Source organism: Tinamus guttatus, unplaced genomic scaffold, assembly GCF_059628265.1.
Source record: "Tinamus guttatus ecotype Peru unplaced genomic scaffold, ASM5962826v1 Tinamus_guttatus_pri_ptg000048l, whole genome shotgun sequence".
Taxonomy (NCBI): Eukaryota; Metazoa; Chordata; class Aves; order Tinamiformes; family Tinamidae; genus Tinamus; species Tinamus guttatus.
In genome coordinates this window covers 7,875,852-7,893,057 of record NW_028288582.1, presented here as the reverse complement: position 1 = coordinate 7,893,057, position 17,206 = coordinate 7,875,852, and the positions used below count along the sequence as shown (strand labels likewise).

At 38.3% G+C, this 17,206-nt stretch overlaps 1 protein-coding gene across 3 annotated transcripts in view; it reads left to right on the top strand.

The window, feature by feature from the left end:
• Positions 1-17,206, top strand: part of PPP2R5C (protein phosphatase 2 regulatory subunit B'gamma) — a 68,307-nt gene that overhangs the window by 15,539 nt on the left and 35,562 nt on the right. For 2 of the 3 annotated variants that reach the window (XM_088539658.1, XM_088539660.1), the window contains exon 3: positions 531-690. In XM_088539658.1, the coding sequence (XP_088395784.1) occupies positions 531-690 (160 nt within the window). Of the gene's footprint in view, positions 1-530; positions 691-10,675; positions 10,841-17,206 lie in introns of those variants that run through there. The other variant, XM_088539659.1, reaches the window with a different exon arrangement.

Genomic DNA, 17,206 nt, shown 5'->3' with positions numbered 1-17,206 from the left:
TGTATGTTTTGGAAGCAGTTGAAGCTTCTGAAATGCTCTAGCAGCTACAATGATAAGAACCACTCCTTTAACTTCGTATTACATCAAAGCCTTAAATGCCCTTGCCAAGGTTAAGACTCTGGCAGTGAAGCACAGTGCAAATAGGCAGTGAAAGGTGCACCTGCTGTAAAGAGAAAGGTCTTGATCCCTTTGAAGTGGAAGTTAGATAGCAAGTATCTTGGAGATCTGGACCTCTCAGGCAAACTGAGAGTAACTGAGGAAATACAATATTTGAAAATCTCTCTTCAGCGGGTGGGTAGTTGGCTAGTGCATATAATAGAATGATCTGCACCTGCCTAAGGAGGATTATGCATCAAGAACCACTGAAAAAAGATGAAAAAATGAAGAATAGATAGCTGTAAGTTCAGAGGTTGAGGATTAGAGCAAATAATTTAAAAACTTAATTTGCTTAATTTCTATAACAGAGAATGTTTTTGAAAGATTCTCCCATAAAAAGTTCAATTCTAATTAACTGTTTTCTTTTTTAATAGGTGTCAAACAAAAAGTCAAACAGTACTCCTCCCCCAGCACAGCTATCTAAAATCAAAGTACCAGCACCACAGACAGTACTGAAGAAGGAGAAACGTCAAAGTTCTTCAAGGTTTAATGTGAGCAATAACAGGGAACTTCAAAAACTGCCAGCTTTAAAAGGTATGTCTTTTTTTAATTAAAAAGACTCTTGTGGGAGATCTTGGGCATGAGATATAAGTACCACCACAGTTGAGATGATTCTGTCTGAAAAGTATATATATGTGTATTAAAAGTATGAACACACACACAAATTTGGTTATGATAGCATACTGGCATCCACTCTCTCCCCCCCCCCATCTTTTTTTTTTTTCTTGTTTCACGCTTTATATGAGAATTTCTAGTGCATTACCTTCTTGGCAATCCATATACAATTTATGTAAGTATCTTCAGAATTTATGGGAAGGGAAATTTGCTTATCTCCCACAAAAGGAGAATATTTCAGCTCTGAATGCTAAGCCGCTCCTACTTACTTTCCATATAGAAGAACCTTGACGATTGATTGTATGTTGTCCTCTGCCATGAAATATCAATCATCTCTCCTCAAATGCTGAAAGCCTGTACAGTTTGTTTGTCCTAAGATATCTCCTGGCATTAAGAGATAAACATGGTCTATTGGTATTTATTGGTCTGGATTTCCTGAGTACAGATCAAGCAAGGTAGTACCTTTTAGATGAAAGTGAGTTCTTTTCCTTTCTTAATTTTAAGACTTTGTGATCTTCTACTTGGTTGTGTGTGAACAAAAGATGATAAGCCTTCTCATCATTAGCATAACTTTCATATTTTCTTTTTATCAGTGTCTGTGTTGTGTTAGGTATGTGCTGGCATTGTGTATTTATGGTAGCTTTTAGTGTCGGAGCAGAATTTTCCAGTGGTATTCAGATGTGCTATGTACTGATCATGAGCACCTGATTTGCTCATTTAAAAAAAAAAAAAACCTACTGAAAATGTATGAGGCATACTTTAAGACTATTTTAATAGTCAAAAGCAGCATGTTTGGATGTAAAGCAATGCTAGAAGTATTGTGCATTATATTTGTCTTTCATTGCTTATGACTTAATTTCCACCTGCTACAATTGCTGTTTGTCAATCACATTTTTGTCCTAATACGTATGTTACATACACAGATATACAACTTGATGTGCATTCAGTGTGTCGTGTGAAGCTGCGAATTTTTCCCTTTTGGACAGTCACAAAAGTGTTGCTTGCTGTTTGAATCTGGGCAAGAATTAAAGTGGGCTGGCAGGCTGTAATTCAAAAGACTGAGATGCTTAAGGCGGGTTTGATTTAAGAGTTGAAAGGAATGTATCATTCTCTCAAGTTAGCTGTGTGTAACCAGTTTCCAGCTTCCAAACCTCAGTTACTGATAATGGGGAGCTATATATAAATAGCTACAGTAACTGGGAAACTTGATTTTTATTTTTTTTATCTCTAGGTGGCAAGGGGATTTGTGCATTTTCCTCAAATGTTGGCTTGTGTGGTGTGACATACCTGGCATGAAGCTCTACCAACACAGTTATAGAATAGGGCTATTTTCCTATACCACGAGTTCTGTGTTAGATCAATGTAACCTACAGTCTTTAAGGGTCCCGGAGCATGGCTGAAGTAATCACTTTGCAGTCAGTGGATACTTTGAAATATTGGCATGAGGGAGAAGCCAAAATGGTTCATGTCAAGTTTTTTATTATTTATTTAGGAAAATTCTGGCTTTTGCTCTGAAACAGGGCAAGTCTTTTGATCTTACTGTTCATTTTTTTTTTCCTGGGCATTACACAGAAGTAAGTTCTGGAAATTTTCATTTTGGTATGATTTATATTCATCAAAGCACCTTATTGTAAACAGTCAATTTATTCAGGAAATGGTGGAACAGGGTAGCTCAGATGATGCAGAAAGAAAAGGAAATAAATTGTGTGTTAAGAGGCTGTAAGACCAGAGATAAACACAGAAAAGAGAAGTCTGTGATAGGAATTAGTTGTCACACAGAGATCTGTGTATTAACAAAGTTACAAGCTAGTAAAGCATCCTGCAGCACGCTTCAAGCAACCTGATCTAGTTCAGGTAAAATAGATAGTTCCCTGACCACAGCTAGTTCAGATAATGTCTCTGGGAAACTGCTTTCATGACTGTTCTAAGATGTTGAAGGTCTTGAAGAGCTCTTAACTATTTTCATGAAAAAATAATTTTATGCTAACAAACTTGTGTTAATTTCTCCTTATCCATTTCTTTTTATTGGCTCCATTTGCAGTACAGATAATTCATTTGTGAGAAGTTGATTTTGTTTTCAGGTTTTTGTTGGGCGGGGTGGGGGGGGAACCTTATTAGCCTAAAGTTGGTTTTGGTTGGTTGATTGGGGGGGGGGGCAGTTTGTCTTTGATTGGGGGGGGGGGGCAGTTTGTCTTTTGCAAAACTTCCTGATAATTATTTTTGTTATGTAAAGTATAAATGACAAGGGGGTATTTCAGACTTCAGAAAGTACCTTTTTTTTTTTTTTTTTTTCCGCCCTCTTGAGAGGATATGTAGAAGTTATTTTAAAATATCAGTGTTCTGTATAAAGGAAAGAGTATACATATTCAGTATGAATATTTCATAAGCTTATAAAACAAACATATCTGAGCTTGTATTTATGCGTCTACTGACACACTGATGTAGTTTGAAGTCTTTAAAAATGCCTACTTATTAGCAAGAAACTTGTTATGGACCAGTTAATGGTTAACTAGGAAATAATTCCATAGTATCTGTGATTATAATCTATCATGTTGTGTGCTGGAATTAACTGTGTTTGTTTCTGGTGATGTCCCATGAGTCCCCTTTTCTTTATATATCGGGGGTTACCTCTCAGAACTTCTGATATCCAAGTGCATTACAGACTGGAAAAAACTCCTGGGTTTGCATGTGTGATGTATACATTCTAATCATTTAGCTAGTATAATTTAATTTGGAGAGAAACACCTAAGAAGTGAGACTAGAGGGAAATTTTTGCAAGGACTGTCTTGATATGTTGTGAATTGCATGCATATTGCTTGCACACTTGACTGGTTGCAATAATATGTTTTCATTCTAACGCTCTTGGCAAACTGTTAGTAACCAGAGTCAATCGTTATTAAATATTTTATAGAGACTTGATCTGCCTGATTTGGGTTTTTAGTGCTGAGTGAAAGGAAAGATATATTTTATTTTGGTATGAGGTAATTGCATTTAATTCCAAATTCAGATTTTTTTTTTCTTTAAGTGCGTATTAAGAACTGTCATGCATTTGTAAGTTATATAAACTTAGTTTGCTATCTAAAGCAGTTCAGAGATCAAACCTAATGTTTTCTTTTTCTTTTCCCCCTCTGGAATTTATTTTTCAGACATATTTTCAAATAGTTTTTCCTCTGATTTTACTTAGATTATAGTTATCCCTTATCAAATGAGAGCCATGTGTCACTGTTGGCCTCAGTGGGACAGCACCCTTGTGATACGCTTCTCGCTGTTTGATTTGCCAGCAGCATCACTGGCCAAGCTAAAAAGGGCACTGCCAGCAATGTGGCATTTCATAAACAGTTAACTGCCAGCCTAACTGTTGGTGCACAGTTACTTCTGTTCAAGACTATTAAAGACTATAAAAAAAAATAAAATGAAAGGATAAAACCTGCTCTGTTAAAAAATACTTACCAGAATTTAGGATTTTAGTAATACTTGCTTTGGAGATAATTGTTCTCTGGCATGGCACAATCTCTCTGGATTATATAGTTCTAGCCTGCTCCCTTGTTCATTATGTACATTTAGTTTATATGCTACGAGGAACTTTTGATAGTGCACATAGGTGGACGTGCTTATATTTGTATGAATTATTTTGCAAGCATATGCTTATTTCAGTAAACTGTATAAATATGTGGTGTTTGGAAAGAGCTATTGTATAGAGAGTGAGATTTTTCAGTATGTGGTTGGAGTCGGTGATATGCAAGAGTGTTGCAATAACATTTCTTAAATACAGTACTGAGATTTTCTGATTGGGATACAAGGTTTTATATACTGTCAAACACAGTTGTTTCAGAAATCTAACATTAACCTTCAAGTGATGATTCATGGATAATGTTCTCTTTCAGTCCTAGAATAACACATTTAAAAAAGGTCAATGCTCCTTGATATTGTTCTGAAATGCTCCAGAACTTCACAACCAACATGCATCAGTCATACACATATAAATTTGAATATGATTCAAAATAAGCTTTTTATAAATGTTTCTCTATTTGCGTTTTCCTTTCTCTCTCTCTCTCCACGCCACCTCCTAAGCTGTAGAGAAATTTATTTATAAATAACTCCTTACAGATAACTCCTATAATAGCAAAACATTGGGATTTATTTTGTTTTGGTTTTGTTTTATTCTTAGATGGTAAACATGTTGCATGTAGTCTTAGAGATGGCATTTGTAATTCAGCTTTAATTTTCAAATATCATCCCAATTTGTTTGCCAAACTGCTATCAGTTAATTTCAGATCTTGAAAATATAGATACATTTTTCCAATAAATGTATGTATTAAGGTAGGAATAAATGAGTTAAGTTGACAGATGGGCTATCTAGGCTAACTTTTCAGTAGTGAGAAATACAGAATACTGTGATGTTTTCTTGGTGCAGATTTTCATATATTTCATGGTGGTGTTTCTTTTTGATGCACTTTCTTAATTTCTTGCTTAATTTTCATGCTTAAATCATGCTTTAAACCATAAATACTTTAAAAATATATATGTCACAGCTCAAAGGATGCTGTTTTTCTGTGCATTCCATGCACTGTATGTGTAGTTTCAGTTCAGAGACTATGGAGTCGTGCCAAATTCTGAATCTGTTTTGTGCAAGAGAATAACTTTAGGATGATGTCTCAACTTGTCTGCCTTCAGTATAGGACTCAGATAGGGAGAGAGGTATTATTAAAGCTTTCCAAATGTTTTAAGTCATAAATAGCTGTCTAGGAGATGGCGCAGTTTTTATACTCTGTAAAAAGATAGATTAAGATTGAAGAAGAGGTCATTCCAGTTTAAGATTCTGATACTTCAGACCAAGTATTTGTTGATAAAACTGCAGTAACTGTGAAGAAGGAGGAAAAAGTGAGAATTTCTGAAGAGGTCAGAAACAGAAGACATATATATTACTCTCAACTATAGACATAGGCAAACAAAACCTATAGTCAAGGTAAATTAAAAAGTGTGTTTGTAAGAAAGCTAAAACATAATTTCTTCTGTGCTATAAAATAATTGAACCAAGTGTGTTTATCATTTTCACAAACTCAATCAAGATAAGCTCAAACTTGCGCAATGGTTTTACCTGTGTGTTTTTTTTTTTTTTTTTTTTTGTCTGTGTGAATCACAGAATGGTTAAGGTTGGAAGGGATCTCTACAGATCATCTAGTCCAACCCCCTGCTCCAGCAGGGACACCTAGAGCACATGGCACAGGGCTGCATCCAGGTGGATTTGGAAGATCTCCAGAGAAGGAGACTCCACAACCTCTCTGGGCACAACCTGGACAGAGCCAGGGCTCTGTCACCCTCACAGTAAAGAAGTTATTCATTATACAGAGATTAAACTTCCTATGTTTCAACTAACACCCGTTACTCCTCGTCCTGTCACTGGCCACCACAGAGAAGAGCCTGGAAACAGTTGGTGTTTTTCTCCCTTGTACATGAACCATATTGGACTACCTCAGTATGCTAAGCGATATCCTTCTGGTCCTGGCTGTGTTCATTCTTTGACAGCATTTTGGCAACCCTGCTTGGAGATTTTATTTTTTGCCATTTGAATTTTACTAACTTCATATTTTTCAACTTTGATCTTTACTGTCTTAATGTTGTATAAACACTGCAGATATTGCTGTATTTAAATTTCCTTTTAATGTCTAGTTAAATTATTGAAATAAACGTGTGTTGTGAACATAGAATGTTATAAAACAAAATCTGGCAATTCTGTAGTGTTCATACTGGGGGAGGGGCGAATCTCCATCAAGTCACTTGATATTAAAATATTTAGCAATTATCTACTCTGAGATATTTTGTAACATGTTAAGAAGTAAAAAGTATGACACTTTGAGGATAAATAACCACCCCAAAATGTAATCAGGAGAAATATTGTTCTTGAGAAATGTGTGATTTTTTTTTTTTTTTTTTTTTTTTTTTTTAGCTAGCATGACATGAAATCATGGGTTTGGATAAATGAGCCATTTTTCATTTCAACTGTCCTATCAAACACCTACTCATTAGTCAGCAGCTGAAAGTGTTAGGAGAATGCTCTACATCTGTCACTGGCAGCATTTCCTACCAAACTTGTTTCCACAGAAGCTTGGATAGAATCCATAAGAACAGCGTGGTATTGTCTTATTTTCTAGGTTCTAACCTGTCTCTTCAGAGTTTAGTCTCTCTTAAAATACTTTCTTACTATGTTCTTACTTACAGTGAGAGCAGTTCACTGCTTTGCATAGACCTTCATCTTTTTTCTTTTTTTTTTTTTTTTTTTTTTTCCCACCACACTACACTTTCAATAAACCCCCTACTAAGCAAACACTGAATGTGCTGTTTACCCATTTAAATACAAGCAAGTGTTTGCTGGATAACAAGTATGCTCTTAAGTTTTGGGTTTTTTTCTAATTAAATGTAATTTTTGTGCTTTGTTTCTTGCAAATGACTTGTGTGACCTATGTGATAAGGCAGTTTGCCAATTCTTCTTTAAAATGCTGCTCTAGAAGGAGTAATGCTATCAGTTTTGTAAGATGTGAGGTACAGTACCTGCTTCTTAGGAACTCTTCAAGGTGGGGGGATGACAGTCCATTCCTGCTTCATTACCCAGTTGGGGTATGGAATTATGCCTTTTATTGCCTTGGCACTCAGCTTAGGGAAGCAAAAACAAAGCAGAAAGAACCCTCATTTTTGCGAAGAGATAAATGACTTTGTCAAAGCATTCCTCGTGCAAACAGAAATTCATCCAAGTTTAATTATCCTCTATGTTGTTGACTTTCTCACTTGTAGTTAGTATAACTTTTGATTGTCTTGCAACAGAAGTGTCTTCGAGCACTTATTCAAGCACCCTTTTCTGCCTCCTACTGATATTCATTAGCTTCTTATGTATTGTTACCTTAAGTTTTCCCTTCCCTGTCCATTAGTAAATCAATTCATAACTACTTTTTTCTTTGTGCTCTTTTTTTCCCCAAATGATATTGTTCAAAGTAATTCAGCTTTGTTAAATGTTTTCCTTTGGTGGCAAAGCAAATCGTTTCAGGCTAAAACAAAGTGAGCTAGTTAGCAGATTGATCCTTTTCATCTATAAAAATGCTAAGAAGACATCAGATTTTGCAAAGGAGAGGAAGATCTCTTAGATTCAGGTTTTGTAACTCCCTTAAGTGTTCCATAAGAAGCAAAACAGGAATATACTGAATTATGACTGTTTAAACCAGTTTTGTAAGGTAATTGGCCTTTGTCGTGGAGTCCTCCTACTAAGAGGAAGAAATGTGGGCAGGATATGGATTATTTCACAAGAGAAGACTTATTTGAATGTGATTTAGTGCTCCCCCAGTGCTACTGCTTGCACTGAAAACATCAGGTTTACTCTTCAGCAAAGAACAATATGGGTGTGTGCAGGTGACAACTTAAACCATCATTGAAATTATGCAAATGAATGTCTGGCTACTCAGTCCATGCTTTGTCATGCCTAGAATAGGAAACCCACTGTAGCTGTTGAGTTCCAGTATAGGAGTTGAGTCCTCACACCTGTTTTAATTTTTGCAGAGAGTCTGAAAGAGAAAGAAGCAGCAGTTGAGCATTAGAGGAAAGATACAAGTAGAGAGGAGGGGAAGATGTTATAGAACAAGCTGTCTTTTAAAGATGTGGTTACCAGATAAACTAGAGTTTTAAGCACAGTTTTAGTTTCATCACACTGAAGTTGATCATTATAGAACAGTTTACTTCTGATGTGCAATAGAAACTTTTTTTAAAAGCCTGTTTATGAAAATACTGTGTATATATTAAAAAGAAAAACATTTTTCTTCCTTAATCCATCAAGATTTTGTGATCTTGTAGAGTGTTTTGTTGTTTGAAGTCAGCCTTTTTTTTCCTGTTCTTAAAATCTAATTTTATTAAAAGGAATAGTCTTTGTTAGTCTTTGTTTTGTAAGACTAAAACTTCATATCTGAGGTATGTCCTTATAATGTGTAAGTAGCAAATACTGGATACAAACTTGAAGAAAAAAATATACATATATTTTTGAGAATCTCATGAAGTAAAACTCTCCTGTTTTGCCTAGGCTGGAAAGACAAATCATTTGTATCTCTGTTGCTGCCTACTTTTAAAAAAGGGGTTTAAATAAGTATCAGCAGCTCACATAGTCCATTTTGCTGTGCTCAAAAGCAGGACCACCTACATTTGTATCATGCCTTATTTTTGACCTTTTTTTAAATTATTGGATGGATATTTTGCAGTGTTTTGTTTCACTGCTTATTTTGAGAGAGTTTCATTTATCTGAATCTTCCTTGCTGTAGAATGAATTTACTATCCATAGTGAATGTACAAAAGCTACTTTCCTTTTCATATTTACTACTTAAGATACTTGGATACCCTCAGTCTAGTCTTTTCTACTCAAAAAACACTAAAGCACCTTGTAGGGTTTCTTCAGCTTTTGTTTTATGGCTTTTGTTTGTTTCCCTTCAAATAAGAAATATTTTCTAGATTGGTCCCCTTTGGGCTTTCATCCTTCTTTACATCCTTCTTGAACAGTGACATCCAGAAGGTAGCACTTCAGAGCAGGCCCTGTCAGCAGTCAGCAAAAACAATTAATTTGAGACATTTCTTATGGATTGTATTTCCCTCATGTGCTTCAGCCTGTCTTTCCCCTTCATCTGATTCAGTGATTCCCAGTGTAGCTGTAACTCGCCAGCGACACCGTGTCCCTGTAGCGTGGTACCGTTTCCAGCCAGGTACGGGTAGGCCGACTCATTTGGATGTGTTCCGGATTTTCATAAGCAAATGATGTAATTTAAAAGTCTCTTCCTAATTTTTAACACCTTTCTTGAGAAGAGATGATTTAGGACTGTGTCTCTAGATTAAGTAATTTAAATATTGAGAGGTGCCAGCAGTATTTGGAGGCAAGCACAGATGTGGAGAAGGTGCCCACTGTACCAAGGGCGGCTCTGTGAACTGCCCTCCCTCCCAGCAGGGCAGTGTGTGGAAGGGCAGCGCTCCTTCGAACAGCTGCTGGCAAGGTCAAGAAAACATCCCCCATGGTTTTGCTGTGAATGCCTTAACTTCAGTAAAGTAACAACATAAAAATGTTGTTTTGCAACTTTTTTGTATTTCTCGGATTATACAACAACAAAGTATTTTGTATGCTTATGTACAGTGATAGATTGCTTCTTAGTGATGCAATATTTGTTCTTAATTTTACATTTTAAAACATTTATGAGTAAGTTTTTTTGAAAAGCAAAACCTGAGTTTTAAACCATCTAAATTTAACACTACACTTGACAGCTCTGTTTTAGCTTGAGTTACTATATCAAACTTAATGAGTTTTCTAATGTGCTTCCCATTGCTAATAGGTATATTAATTCATGTATTTTGTTATATATATATAATGACATTCAACAGTTAAACTCGTACTTCATGCTGACTTCAGTATTTCTTTCAAAGACCAATTTCTGCACAATCTGCCTTTTAACATGACTTCTGTAAATTAACCTTGTAGGAGGCGTTAATGCGAGTGTTCCCCGCTGTTGCTGTGACGTTGTATTTAGTGGTTCTTGGCAATTTTACTGAAAGACACCTCCTGCTTTGCTCTTTTCAGGAAAAGATGCGCGCGCCGCTCCTAGCAGTTGTGCGCTGAGCCTTCTTGGGGGGGCGGGGATAAAGAAAAGTAAAGTATTAATCCGGATTAATATAAAAAAGAAAAGGTAGTAACGACAACGCCAGGACTCGCCCTGGGGGCTGCCGTGGGCGGGGTGAGGCGGGCGGGGGCGCGCGCGGGGCGGGGCCGCGCCTCCCTTGCAGCTTCCTCGGTGTCATTTGAAGCGGCGGGCGGCAGCCAATGGGGCCCGCGCCGCCCGCTGACGTCACGCGCAGCCCGGTCCCTCCAGCTGCGGAGCGCTTCGCGTTCTGCCTTTTTTTAAACTAAAATGGAGGCCGGGTGCCCGCCGTGAGGAATGCGCTGCCCGCCGCGCCGGAGCCTCGATGTTGACATGTAACAGAGCCGGCGGCAGGATGGTGGTTGACGCAGCCAATTCCAACGGGCCCTTCCAGCCCGTGGCCCTCTTGCACATCAGAGGTGAGTTATTGTGTTTTGGGAGCCGCTGCCCTCTTGCCCAGGCTACTAAATGGCCATTGTGGCCCTCGGGTAAGGGGAGCGGGAAGTAGCACAACCCATTTGGCTTTGCTGCAGGCGGAGTAAAATAGGGAGAATGTAGAAGCTGTCTCCCTGCGAACGGTGCCGTGGAGACGGGAGGCTGCACAGAGGCATTACATAGTTAAAAGCAGGTTTTGCTGCTTTCTGCCGTGCCTCTCCCATCCCCCCTCCAAGCTGCGCTGATGTCAAAGGATGTGAAGTCACTACCCCAGAAAGGTACTGAGTGGGGGGAGGGAAGAGCCAAGTTATCCCTATGCTGTTCTCGTAGAATAAGGGCACCCATTGGGTGCCCTTTGGGTACAGGGTTTGGCTGCGGCTCCTTTGAAACCGCTCCGGGAGATCCTGAAAGGATTGAGAGTCTTGGAGGCGGGGAAGAGATGTGACACTTATTATGAGTGTATCCTTTAAGGATTCAGGAGGCATTTCCTAGAAGAGATGTGGTTCTGCTTTAACAAGCAAGCTCTTACGTGATGATTGGCCGATGCAGTTTTGAATCCTAAATTTCTTCACAGAATACCTTCTCTTGCATTTAGGGAATTAGCACATTGCAGATCTGCACCTTAGTTCATCAGGAAAATGTGTTAGTGCAGTATTTTCACATCATACTATGAGTGTGTTCACCCTTCGCTTTCTATTTTTGCAGTCGGTAATATCTAGCATTGAAGCGTTCTTTTTCTCTCCCCCCCCCCCCCTTTTTTTTTTCTTTCCTTTAAAGGAGAAACAAGTTTATTAAGTGACCAAAGCATTTATTTTTAAATGTCTTCCTTTCCTGGGTTTTGTTTTAGAACTTTTTATGAAACCAGAGCATGTGTTAGATGGGATCAGCACACCTTGAACAATGGCATTTGTATCACGCAGCACAGCTGATACCCGGCCTCATTGCCTCTGTGGCTCTGCTTTCACTGACGTAAGCTAGGTGCTTGCAGGGAAAAGAATATTTCCTCACGGAAAATACTCCGAAAACATTGACAATACCTTTCCTTGGAAATTTAAAGAAACATATCTTGTACAGCAGGTTGCTCTTTGAGCAGTAGCACTAGTCTTCAGTGAATTAAGAAATTAGGATTTCTGTCTACCTTTTACTAGAGCAACATCCTCATCTGAAGTGAGACTAGATGTATTCTAGAAGACTCTAATTTTGATCTGCGTGGGGGGGAATGCAATAAAATTTCCTTGAATTACAGTAAGGAGTCTGCTTGTTGTCAAGGGAATATAAACGTAGCCGCCTGAACTGCAGACAGGCCTTAGTAGCTTTTTTCTCCATGCAAATTATGCCAAATTATCTTATTTCTCCGACGTGCTGCCATTTAAAAGGTTAGAAGCATCATCTTTAGGTACAAGTCAGTTTTAAGTAAAACAAATGAAGGTTGGAAGCAGAATTGCAAAATGGTGTGCATGATCCTTAATAATTCTTTGTCTTAATATGAGAATAAATTCACAGACATGAGCTTTGTAATCCATGTTGTTGTGCAATTCAAACAGTTGTAGAAATAGTACATTTTAATAAACTGTTATGAAATTTATTTTTTCTAAGTCCTAATAATTTACCCCTTGAGTGGAGGTTGAGGGATGTGTATGCTTTTTTTATTTTTGTGTTTTGTGTGTGTGTTTTTTTTTTTTTTTCTCCAATCTGTAGTGGAGGTTCAGGAGCTTAAGGAATAACCAGGAGGTGATTTTGTGTTTCAAGTGGTAGGAAATCAAATGGGTCTCTGACATGGTAGCACAGAGAAGGCTCTTGACATTGATGAGGGCGGAGATGTATCTCTTCTCTTCCATACACATGTGCAGAAGTTGCTTTTTTTTCTTCTTTTTTCTTTTGATTTTTTTTAGTCTTTTTTAATTTGAATACTTCATCTCACTAGCTGTGTTCTTACCAGTAGTGATTTGCCTTCAAAGTGAAGTTTGAGGACAATATATATGAATTTTCTTTTAAAATTAACAGCAGTGAATATAAACAGATAACTTTGAAGCCTGATAACAAGTGCTTAGTACTTGTTCCAATCCATGCTGCCTTACAGTTGTCCAGTGAATGGTTGGGAATCAGGCTGTCACAGTTCTGAATTGAAATCTTGGTTTTAACTCTGAAACACATTGTCTACCTATATTGTGTGGAATAGGCAAAGTCTGCAGAAACTGAAAAAATCTCCTTGTCTGGCACATTTCAGAAGTTTACTTTCTCCCCTTCTTCCAGTTTTGTGGTCAGATTTTGTCTGTGCTGTTTATTGCTTTGCCAAAATTGCTGCAAAAGTGGACACAAGTGATGTTCTGAGCGCTGGGAATAGGAAATAAAGATTTGTTATCATGTGTTGACTGTTGCCACCACTCATATCTGCAGGAACACAAGTAAGGGGTGGTGTTTGTAGGAATGGAGGTGGCTCATCCTCCAGCAGCTCCTTTGGCTGCCAGTGATCTAATCTAGCTGGCTGTGGTAAGGTGCAGCTGAGTAAACTTGACCAGGGCTTCCTGGAGAAGAGTTGTGTGGATGGAACTCAGGAGTGATCTCCCCTTGCACTTGTGAGTTGTCTAAGCTCAAGCCTTTGCTCCTAGGCGTTGCCTGAGCTAAGCTGCAGCCTTGTCTATGTGAGGCTGTATACCTGAGCGCTCTGGATCCTGACCTGCTGACTCGACTTTTTGGGTTGACCTGCCTCTTCACTGCAGACTTTTCAGCAGCCATTGGCCTGTTGGCTGACCCTGGTTGTTGTCAGTAGCCCTGCTCTCCTCTGCTTGTGCAGCTGCTGCAGGACTGTGCCCTTTGTCACAATTGGAGGCTGCTGGCTGTTGTTCAAGACCACTGTGTAGAAATCGGGTCTGCAGAAGACGACTTTGGACCCATTGTTGGAAAACATTCGGTGCCAAAAGAGCCCATAGTGAAGACAATGGCACAGGGCTTAAACAAGTACTGTAGGTTACTTGTTTATACTGGAAGCACTAGAATAATGAGAGTGTATGGCCTAATAGAACAGTGAAGCCTTTCGCTGACCCAGCTGCAACAGGTTTTCCACGTTTGAATTACACTGTTGCTGCATTGGTCTTTTCTAGAGTATGAGTGCAGTGTATAAAGATCAGCTGAACTGCTCGTCATTAAGTTGTCAGGTGTTGGATCAACCCAAAGCTTCCAAGAAAGGTAGGTTTTCAGCTTGAGCAGCCATTATGGCCTTGGAATAACTGCTCTGGCTTATCACTTGTATACAGACTCCAGTTTGCAGTTGCTTACGAAAGAAATCACCTATCTGAAGCAACTGGTTGTGGGATATCTGCTTGGAGCAGATCGCTTAGGATCTTCCTATATAGACAGGTCACTAGTTTTAGAGATGATAATAGGACAGCATGGAGGAGAGGATTATAATGGAGTTATAAAACTTTGAATTTAAGATTTTATAGCAGGATAGTGTTTTTGAGATTTTTCTTTCTCCTTGTGGAACTCTCCCAAAGGCTAAAGCCCTGGGAGTGGGAGCGCACTCAGAACCCTGGCAAGAGCATCCAAATGAGTTAGGTTGGACCTGGGAGAAGATAAGAGAACCTTTTGGTTTCCATCTCAATTCTTTGAGTGAAAAAGCAACTGCAAAAGCAGCATGGATTAGGGCAAGAGTAAACATTTGTCGCTAGACTTCAGAGTTACCAGTGTGTTTTTACGTTCGTGCTCTTGTATTTATGTTCATGCTCTTTCTGAAAACTGTAGCTATAATATAGCCAGCACTTATATAAAAATAACTGATCTCAGTTCTTCATATAGAGAGATTATGAATATCCATTGATTGGAGCAGAGAAGTAAGAAAAGGAAAAATTTCATTAGCTTCAATCATGTTAAGAAAATTTTTCTTAATACTGTTTTATCAATAGTACAAGTAGCCCAACTGACAGTGTTTCTGTGAAGTCAGTAAATGGGTATTTGAGCAGAATATTGGCAACAACCTGCTCTGCACTGGCAGAATTAGTAGGGCATAGAAGCTACTTTAGTGGCTTAGTTGCTGACTGTCTGGAATCAGTAATCTGTTCATGCTTTTCAGACTTTATTCTCAAGATGTTTTGCAAGACGTACTGAAAGTTGTGTGGGAAGGAGGATGAGAACACCCTGATACTGTGTTAATGCTTCCTGCAGCCCCATAGCATAGCTGTTCAAAATACCTCCCTGTCCCAGCTTCTCTCCTGCCTTCCCAAGTAGCAGCAGTTTTTGTCAGACCTGGTTCTTTGTCATTTTAAAGTAATTTCAGATTTTGTGAAAAGATGTCTTCACTTTTTCCCAAAAAGGTATCAGTAGCATTGGTGTTAACTTTATCAATTCTTTATGTGCTGCCTGTATGAATTAATCTTAAGTGGTTCATGTTTCCTGTTCACGTAGTGCTTTTTTGTGGAGTGTCAGCAAAAGTGTCAGTGATAATATTTTTGTGATGTTGGTAGCTGACTATTTGTCTAGAAATTGGAATTTCTGATGAAAGATTATTTTTTGTTGTGTTTGATGCTGTTCCATTGTGTTAGGCACCAGATGTTCTACATCCAGCACCCTCAGTGGTGTGTTCCTGGCTGCCTTTGTACTATGGATCTGGATGCAAAGGGTTTTCTAATATCCATACACTGCTGGCAGGTTTTTAAAGCAACCAGGTGCTAGCTAGCTAATCTTGCTAGATGCATTTTCACTGGCTTTGTATTTTCATATTTCACTATGAAGTACTCAAATTCCTCTGACAGTAAATAAATATAGGAAGCAACTTCCAAAAGGCTGAGCAACAGAGTGGATTGAAACTTGCACTGTGAGATTTGCTTTCAAAACGAGAAAAGCGTGGCACTTTCATTTTTAAAAGAACTCAGTGAATGTTTCTTTCTTAAATAATTTACATTTACATACATATATTAAGCCATACTTGCTAAAAGTCATGAAGATGGCAGGAATAATTTGTGTTTATAAAAAAATAATAATAATTTGCAATTAATTAAGAGAAGCTCACACTGCAGAAACAACAGGCGAAGTTCATCAAACAGAAGAGCAACCATCAACCTCCTAATTTGCAAAAGGAGACTTGGAGAACTGGGTTTGTTCAGCTTGAGGAAGAGAAGGCTAAGGGGAGATGCTGCTGCTGTCCCAAACTAACTAACGGGAAGGTGTAGAGAAGAGAGCCAGACTGTCCTCGCTGGTGCACGGTGATGGAATGAGAGGTGACAGGTACTAGTTGCAACACAGGAAATTGCGATTCTGTACAAGGGAAAACTTTTCCACTGTAAAAGTGGTTAGACACTCAAACAAGCTGTTAAGAGGAGCTGTCAAGTCTCTGTGCTTGGAGATGCTCAGAACTTGCCTGGACAGTGCTCTGAGCAGCCCAGGCTGTCCAACTCTCCCTGCTTCCAGTGGGGGACTCGCGCCAGAAGGTACCTTCTAAAGAAAGTTACTTTGTGATTCTTTGTTACATGTGAGACTGAAAAGTGACTGGCCTTCCTGTTAAAAATAAAATAAAAATTACAAATCATGTTGATTTCCAGAGTCAAAAACAAGGCTGTGGTTGTGTGCAAGGTGATTGTTTTTTGTGCACATTTTTATGTGCAGCTTTCCAAGAACTTGGATAAATTTGGAGCATAAGTGCCTTTACAAGTCCTCTGTTTTTTTTACTATTCATGCTTTTATTATGATTTGGAACTGTCTCAAACTGATAGTGAAAGTGTAGCCAGAAAATCTCAATGCCAACTATGCTATTTTGTTTTCTGCTGTTAATGTAGATTGCAATGGAAAGTGAATCTATTTTATTCCTATTGTATTTCCTGTGTAGTTATATTCTTTGTGCCTTCTTAGGGTGAAGCAAGGATCACTCTGATATCTTGAAATTTCAGTAATTTCTTAAACTCTGCCATTCATAGATTTAAGCAAGCATTTGTGTGGTATTGCCTGTCAGATGCTTTCTTTTGCATGTTATGTGATGCATAGAGGTATTTCTGTGTAATTACTGTTTTTCAAGAATAATTCTTAAATTGTGTGCCAAGATTATCAACATTTGGAAAGGAAATTTTAGACCTTATAGGTATCCCAAGGGATAGATTACAAATGTTTTTCAGTCCTTTGGTTCCAAGTTTTAGTGTGCAAAATACAGAACTGCTCAGAGAAGAAAATATGTATGTCTCTACTCTTGGAAGAGATGGTGAATCTCATGACACGTTACAGTGCTGAAAAATTCAGGCAATGCTTTATCTCCTTGAAATAGCTAATTGGACATCTGATATTGTGAATTTCCATTCCAAGATCAGAGCTTGGACCTCTTATTTTCATGGAAATTGTAATGCTATATCAAGCATCTTCTGTTAATT